Source organism: Corvus hawaiiensis, chromosome 23 (assembly GCF_020740725.1).
Source record: "Corvus hawaiiensis isolate bCorHaw1 chromosome 23, bCorHaw1.pri.cur, whole genome shotgun sequence".
NCBI lineage: Eukaryota > Metazoa > Chordata > Aves > Passeriformes > Corvidae > Corvus > Corvus hawaiiensis.
In genome coordinates, this window is record NC_063235.1 from 7,787,468 (window position 1) to 7,795,710 (window position 8,243).

Genomic DNA, 8,243 nt, shown 5'->3' on the forward strand with positions numbered 1-8,243 from the left:
CTCCCTGGGTGTGGGGGGGACACCCTTTCATGGATGTCAGTGGAGCCTCTGCTCTCCCAGCTCCCCAGTTGGCCTCTCCCCTTCCTCCTCTGGGATTTCCCAGGGAACCTGGGGAGGGGGCAGAGGGTGACATTTTCTCTGGGGACATCCACAGGGGGACAGAAGGACACAGAGGGATGCTAGGAGATCCATCGTAACACGTTTGGAGTTCGGCTCCCTCTGGTATCACTTAAACACCTTTATTAGACTGAACTGCAAAAAAATATAGATCCAAATCCCCCCGTTTCAACCTTGTCCCAGGCAAATGTGCCCTGAGGCACCCTGGGGGCAGCTGGGAGTCCCAGTCCTGCCCTTGCTGTGCTCCCCTCACAGCTCAAGGTCACACTGATGTTTTATTCATCCCCTACAATCCGCTATATTCCTTAATTGCAGCCACACGCACTGTCACAAGCATAAATAATTGCCTTGGAGGCTCATTAATCACTTCAGCATTCTAACGAGCACCACAGCCCAGAGAGCTCCCTCAGGGGGCTCAGGGGTGGTGAGGATCCCCAAACACAGAGGGTTTAGCACCCAAGTCTGGCTGCAAATGCACTGCCTGTCAAAAAATTCACACCTCAGCCCAAGATTAAAACATTAATGATAGGTTAATTAACAGCTTCACCATCCTTCTCTGCTCTCACACTTTGGCTCACACAAGCATGAGAACAGCACCCTCATCCCCATCCATGGTCACCCATGGTCACCATGACCTTCCGGTGTCCCCATCAGACCTCACTGCCACTGGAAGAGGCTGGTGGTAACGAGGGATGGGCTTGGTGCCACAAGGCTCCATCCCAGAACTCCTGTAGCCAAAGGGATGTCTCCCAGCTGGTCCCTGATGCCTTGTACCTGGAAAATCCTTCCAGCCGTTGGTGGAAGTTCTGCCCTGCCATGGGGCAGCCTGCAGCATCCAGACCAAGCCAGGGAACTGTTCCAGCCTTAAGGTCTTTAATCACCAGTCAGGTGACAGATGAGCATCAAGCCATGATTATATCCCAGGCTGGGGCTGATGGATTTGAGATACGTGTCGGAATTTGGTGAGGGATCTTGGAGGACCTGGAGGCTCGAGCTGGGGAGCTATAAACTTGAGACAGAGGTCCCAGACCCACCTTAGGAAACAGTCTGTGCTGCAGAGATAGTTCACACCTTTATTACTCTGGCTGGAGGGGTTTTTCCTCACTCCTCTCCCTGCCATCCTTCCTATTTTTTCTGGGACACAGTGCCTTGAAGCCAGGATGATGGTCCATTTGTCACAGAGCAGAGGGACACGGCGGCATCCCAACAGCATCTGGAGCAACCATCCTGTCCCCTCCATGTCCTCCCTCTGTGTGCACTTAGGTGAGGAAGAAGGTGTTTGGGTTAAAACCTGGCCCTCTCCCACCCTCAGCTCCCAGGCATAGCCCCATGTCCATGGGGCAGTGTCTCTCCTGCTCCCAAATCATCCAGATTTCTCTCAGGGAAGGACATGCTGCCCAGGTTGTACCAGTCTCCCTTTCCAGGAATGAGTCTGATCCCAGTGGGATCCCAGCACACCCCAATCAAAGGGCAGGTATTTGCAGGGAAGAACCACTGAATTCGCATGGACCTTCTCGAGCCAACTTGACTTTGCAGGAGGCCGGCTCCCCAGGATGTTCGAGGGAGCCCAATGCAAGGGAACAAAGAGCTGGGGTTTAGGGACTGGTGCCACCCTGCCACCCTCCTCCCCACCCCAGCTGCCCAATATGGTGTCACAGCATCTTGTCTTGCACCACGTTCCCTCCAGCCCAATCGCCGGCAGCGTCAGCAGAACTGCAGGAGAAGCAGAGCCCAGGGCAGGTGGTGAGCCCTCACCCAGTCCCCAAAGCCCGACTTCAGGGGGCTCTGCCACCTCTGAAGGCTAGGAAAGGGTCGGGTTGCCCAGAGCCTCTCCCCAGATGGTTACAGACCTTCCAGCGGTTCCCACACTCGTTGCACAGCACGAATGTTGTCATGGGCTCGTCGGCGCTGCGCGTCTGTACCTGGGGTGGAGCAGCAGCACACCAGCTCAGCAGAGACCCTTCTGGTGTGCCCCAAACCAGGGTCCCCTGGGGACCAGGCCTGACCTGGTTGTACGTGCAGTTCTTCTTCCTGCATTTGCCGCACTGGAAGAGGTCGGTGACGGTGCCGCCTGTCTTGGCCATCTGGTGCTCCCGGATGGCCTCCTGGGTCATGGCATTCCGCAGCTTCTTCAGCTCATCACTGGCCATCTCCTGCCACCGGCATTGGCCCGGATGGGTCAGTGTGGCCATGGCTCTGCTCACAGCCAAGTACCCCATCCTCTCCCAAACCAGGATTAATCCTGTTCTCTGTTTGCTGGAGGGCTCAGACCCACCCAGGCAAAAAAATCACTCCATCCTCAAACTAAAACTGCTACCTCCAGGGATCTGTCTCCCTGAAACTGGGCTTCTGAGGACCCCGATTTGTGGACCCTGGTTGAGGAGGGCAAATGGGGACTCTCCAGCCCGATTCCTGCCAGTGTGACATCCCACAGCCAGATCTGTGATGCGCTGGGGGTCTGTAGGGCTCTGAGGGGACCCGGCAGTGCTGCCAGCTTTCTCCCAATGCTCTCTGTGCCTCATCCAGCACCGGGGTGGGACGGGGATGTGCTGGGACAACCCCACTGTGGACAGCACCAAGCCAAGACCCAGCACTTGGGCAGCACGGAGGCAGCATGGATGAGATCCATGGGCACCACCACCTCACTTCCCACCTCAGCAGTCATGCGGGCGATGAGGCCAGGCTCAATGGCCCCGCACAGCACGTTCCTCCGCAGACCAGGGTTCTTGGGGTCCTTCAGGTTGCTGATCCTGCTCCGCACCCGGTTGCGATACTTCATGTCTGTGCTCTTCAGCTCCTGGAAGATATGTGGGGTCTGTCAAGGAATCAAGGGGGCAAGGTGAGGAGATGCCAGCTTGGGTGGTGCTGTCACCAGGGCCAATGGTCATGTGGAGGTGGCTGATCTCAGTGGGGCTTTTCCTCCCTGTGGGAAGCGTCCTCATCCTTGGCTTTAGGAGGATGAAGCACAGCTTGAGATGTGGAGAGGAAAATGACTTTGCATTGCCTTGGAATGTCTAACATCCAGGTGAGGCTGTCACCTCAGGGACTGTCACCAAGCCCTGTGCTGGGACAAAAGTTCACGGTGCAGAGGACTCGGTCTACTCCCTCCTCCCAAAGAACAGGGATATGGACAGGTTGATGTAGCAGCTTTGGGCACAGAGTCTGGGATGCACCAAAAAGTGCACCCAGGAGGGGAACCACCCTGGGGTTGGTTCCAGTCTCAGGGGGCTGCCAGGAGAACCTCAAGCCTTGAGCTGGGGGTAGGCAAAGGTGGCTCCATCCTGGCCAGCATGGCACAGCCTGGATGTTGTGACAGACTGGGTCTGGCAGGAGATACAGGCACCTACAGCAGGCTCAAGGAAAAAGCTTTGGCTGGGTTTGGATTTATTTCCCCGGGAATGAAGGCAGGTCCCCGACCAGAGGGGCCTGGGGGGAACACACAGACCCCCGCGGGTGCTCAGGGGATGCTTTGCTCAGCATCAGCTCCAGCCTCAGCCTCAGCATCCTCTAACTGTGGTCTGGGCTCCCTCTGCAGGCAACGAGCACAGCAGAGCCTGTCACCTTCTGTCCTTGTCCCTGTCACCCTGTCCGGTCCCCAGTACCACTCTTGAGCCCACATACGACCCCCCCGCCCCGCAGATGGAGCCTGGGGACCCCTAGCCCCCCAAAGGATATGGTCTTCAATCTCCGATGCCATCTTCTCGCAGTTGACACTGAACTCCTTGTAGTCATCTAAAGAGTAGAGAGGTTAAGGGGTGACTTTCAGGTGTGAAACCAGCCAGGTCTCACTGTACCTCCTCCAAAAAATCTCACCTCTCCCACTGTACTCGCCCCAGACACTCCATCCCTAAAATACCTATTTTTATCCATCTGGAACCTTACAAAGATGCATTTTCATGTCCATCCCCCTTATCAGAGACCCTGCCAACCTCCTTTTCTTTCCTTTTGGGGCTGAATGCTCCCGCTAGGACTGTCCCATAGGAGAGACAGCCCAGTCTGGGGTCCAGCACCCCCAGAACTGCTCACCATCCATGCGGAGTGCAGCCGTCAGCATCTCGATGCATTTGTCCCGCACCGAGTCCCCCGTGAGATAGCAGGGGGCCAGGAAGCAGGGGCTGGGAGAGAAGGAAGGGCTGGTGGGGGTTCGTGGCATCTCAGGTTTGGCCTTGCTGCTGTTGGCTCTGCAGGGGCACATGGAGAGGGACGGGCAGGTGGCAGGGTCCTGGCACAGCCACAGGGACCTGCCGGGGTCCCTTGGAAATGGAGTGGGTCTCTCCTACCTTTCCTCCTCTCTCCTACCTTTCCTCCTTGCTGTCACCGGAGTTTCTCTGGGAGCCAGTGGGAGCTGGAGAGAGGCTGGTGCCCACAGAGGCTCTCCTGGGAGTGGCACAGAACGGGACAGTGGGGATGACACCAGAGAGGGGGCAGGGAGTGGTGGCAGGACCTCAGGCACCAGCACATCGATGAGAGCGCTTGGGAGCCAACAGGAATCTCCCCAGGGGAGGATTTGCTTCTCCCAGGGAATATCCCAGTGCTGTGGCAGGATCAGGGCTCCCAGCCACTTCTTCTCACCCCCTCCACGGTCAGGGCATCCCCAAGGGGGCCCTAGAAGCATCCCCAGGCTGCCCAGGGACACCCCCTCCTTACCTCTCCCCTGACAGTCTCTTCTGTGGGGAGGAAGAGGAGGAGATGGTTGACGACCTGGAGTCAGCAGAGGCTCTCCTGGCAGGACAAACCCCATGTCAGAGGGCAGTGATTGGGACCAGATGGTGGGTCCACACCCCCAACCACAGTCCAGTGAGGGGCTGGGGTCTGGCCTCTCCCATCTTCACCCAGCCCAGCACCCACCTCTCTTTCTTGCCATTCAGAGGTGATTTCTTGGAGGATGCAATGGGGCTCTGGCCATCACTGGACTCTCTTCACCACGGAGGCCCAAAGGAAGGGAGAGAAGCTCTCAGCAACCCCAGCATACTCTGGCAACTTGTGAGCTGGAGTCTGTCCATCTGCATTCCCCTTCCCTAAGCCCACCATCCCCAGGCTGCCAGCAAAGCCTCTCCTGGGCTGGCAGTGCCTGGCACAGCCTGGCGTGAGGGGCAGGGCAGCCTTTGGCAGGTACCTCTCCAGGTTGGAATCGGCAGAGTGGCCCTGGGTGGCAGTGGCATGAAAGTCAGGCTTGCTGGGCTTCCTAGGGACAGAGGGAGCAGGGGTCAGATGAGCACTGTCCAAACTGACCTCATCCAAGGAATAATTAGCTTGCTTTAGAGAAGGGAAAATAAAAAACTGCCACTTCTCCCTCCTCCAAAAACTGCCCTGGTGCTGTCCCAGAGGCAGTTTGGTCTCCAGAGGTGCTGCCAGCATCAATGGGTAGGCAGAGATGGATAAATTCTTAAGGACCAAGCAAAGGTTGGTCTCATTGATCTCGTGCCCCCCGACAGCAGGCAGGAGCCCTCACCTCTCCTTGTGCTTCTCCCTGTGCTTCTCAGCCGTATCCTTGCCGTGCTTCAGCCCTTCACTGGGGCAGCTGGAAACATCCAGCCCCTTCTTCTTCTCCCTGTCTCCATCTGTGTCCTTCTCCTTCTTCCCATCTGAGTCCTTCTCCTTCTTTGTGGTGGTAGACTCTGGGGGAAGGATTTGGGTGTCACAGTCACAGCCCAAACCAGGACAGGGTACCTGCAGAGCTGCATCCTGGGGTGGGGAATGATTGTGGAGATGCTCAGCCCTTGGTGGGGCACACACTGATTTACACCACTCTATCCCAGAGTGAAAACAAGCCCTTGGAAAATCCAAACCCATGCATCCGGGTTACAGGTTATGGGAGTCTGCACATCCCAGCTCTGGACTGATCCCACTCCATCCCCCCAGAAAGCATTGGGGCTTGAGGTGCGGGGATGGCCCAGGGAGGATTGAGGCTTTTGGGGGTTCTTGCCTTCCCCCGGCATCACTCACCCAGAAGCCGCTTCCAGTTTTTGATGAGGATTTTGGCTGAGGCCACCACCTCTTCATCTGAGCAGTGTTTCCGCACTGAGTTCACAGCCACTCCGATCCGTGTGGTCTGGGTACACACGTCCTTAGGGATGTGCTGGCTGGCACAGGACACAGGATGAACTACCCCATGGGGTGTCCCCCCACCCAAACCCCCTCACCTGGAGCAGCTGGATGGTCATGGTGTAGCCGGTGAGGGATTTGAGCAGATCCAGTGCCCCTTCCTGCAGCAGGGAGAAGCCACAGGAGCCCTTGAGGAGGCTCCAGGCAGCACCAGGAAAGGCATGACAGGAGAACCCAAAGCAGCCCTGGGCTGCTCCCTGGGAATGCCTGACCCTCTGTGTCAACACACGGATAGAAAAGTCCCACACCCAAATCCTGCTTGGACCATCCCAGCACCAGGTCACATCTCCAGCCGGGTAGCAGAAGCTTTTCTTAAAACTTGGGAAAACCCCATCCACAAGAAAAACCTGGGCTGGTGGGAGCTAGGGAGAGCTGGGGGACCCCCCAGTGTCCTCCACCCAGGGGTGTGAAGGTCCATGGGACACAAGCCCCAGCATTGCATCCTGCGGCAGCAGCTGGGCTAAAGATAGTCCAGCATGGAGCCTTCCTCCTCCTCCCTCTCTTCCTCCTCCTCGTCCTTGGTATATTTAGAGCCCCAGTAGCAGACACCAGCTCCCAGGTATCCCCCGCCACTGGGACCCAGCTCCATGGAGTCCCACCTTGAGGGGCTGGATCAGACCCCCCTGGTTTGATGGGTGCAGGGACATTCCCGTGCTCTAGCTGGATCCTGGCTCTGTCCCATCCCAAAGTGCAGCAGGAAAGCTGTGGAGCACCCCTGTCCCTTGACCCCTGGGTAATTCCTGGCAGCAAGCAGAGCCATGGGATCTGGTTTGATACCAAGCACTGGCATCCCAAAATGCCACCAGATCCAGGGAGACAGCAGTGCTGCCCCCCAGCCAGGAGCCTGCACCTTGTCGGGGCAAAGGCCAGTGGAAACGGTCAAATATTAACTCTGAGGGCTGGGCTTGGCACATGTAACTGGCTCACCAGGATCCCCGGATGGATTCTCACTTGGCACAAGGGCGGCAGGGCTGGATCCCAGCTTCCCCCAGCACACAACTACCAAAACCACCCATGAAACAGCAACTGATGCCCTCCCCTCCCTTTGCAACACTTGTGCAACAGGCACAGCTGTGCTGGGGGCGTTGGGGGTGTTATGTCCCCCACCCCAGAGCTTTTCCTTGCCTGTATACGAGCCTCTGGCCCTGGCACTGATGGGGTGTTGGTGGACAGGCCGGGGGCCAAACACCTGTTGCGCACAGTCCGGCACTGCCGAGCGGTGTCTAGAGCTGCCACCCATGGGACAAACCCGCCCCCCCACCCCCAAATCCCAATGTCTGGGAGCAACGGGGTGCAGGAGAGCCCCAAATTAGAGGCAAAATTAAATCCCCTGGGTGCTGACTATGATGTCCTGAGGCTGGGCTTGGGGGACATAGGCAGCACCCCTTAAACCCACTCAGCCCCTCCAGGGACAACATGAGGAGTGTGAAGAGCAAACCCCCCCCCCCTTTTCCCAAGCCACGCAACAACACTCAAACATGCATGTAAATAAGCATGTGTGTAAATATGCACATGTGAAAATACATATGTGTGTAAATATGCACACATGCCCCGAGGAGCTCGGCCACCTTACCGTGCTCTTCCTGGCCACCATCTTATCCAATTTCTTGGCAATCCGGACCAGCTCCTCAGCGGGCCCCATGCCGGGGGCTCCAGCGGAGCAGGATGGTGGCTGCGGGCACAGCTGGGCACTGCTGGCATGGGGGGCCCTGGGCAGCCGGGTGGGAGGGAGCAGAGAGGAGGGGAGAAGGGGGAAAGGGAAGGGAAGGGAGAGAAAGCAGAAAGGAGGTGGGGCTGTCCCGGCCAGTTATAAACTCCTGCCAGGAAAGCGAAATAGCACGGGGGAGGGCTAAATATAGCCGAGAGCCACGATTGCAGGAGCGGGGGAGGCGCGCGTCGGGGCGCTCCGGGACACGCGGCTGTGGCGGCCACGGGGAGCCCGGCGTGCCGAGGGACGGGGCCCGGGATGGGGCTGTGCCATCGGGATGGCTTAGACAGGGAATCCTGGGGGGCACGGGTCC

General features: G+C 57.9%; 1 protein-coding gene across 2 annotated transcripts; it reads right to left on the reverse strand.

Annotated features, from left to right (window-relative positions):
- Positions 1 to 1,176: 1,176 nt before the first annotated feature.
- On the reverse strand, positions 1,177 to 7,967 carry TCEA3 (transcription elongation factor A3). Of its 2 annotated transcripts, none has more exons than XM_048327092.1 (14): positions 7,796 to 7,967; positions 6,261 to 6,323; positions 6,064 to 6,184; positions 5,570 to 5,735; positions 5,234 to 5,302; positions 4,966 to 5,034; positions 4,765 to 4,839; positions 4,417 to 4,494; positions 4,144 to 4,298; positions 3,793 to 3,849; positions 2,771 to 2,925; positions 2,124 to 2,270; positions 1,968 to 2,039; positions 1,177 to 1,830 (listed from the first exon to the last, which is right to left on the reverse strand). In XM_048327092.1, the coding sequence occupies exons 1-14, from the start codon at positions 7,862 to 7,864 to the stop codon at positions 1,822 to 1,824; spliced, it is 1,305 nt and encodes a 434-aa protein (XP_048183049.1). In that variant the 5' UTR covers positions 7,865 to 7,967; the 3' UTR covers positions 1,177 to 1,821. The 2 variants fall into 2 exon arrangements, with proteins under 2 accessions (XP_048183049.1, XP_048183050.1); XM_048327093.1 differs by having other exon boundaries at positions 6,064 to 6,169; positions 7,796 to 7,966.
- Positions 7,968 to 8,243: the final 276 nt, after the last annotated feature.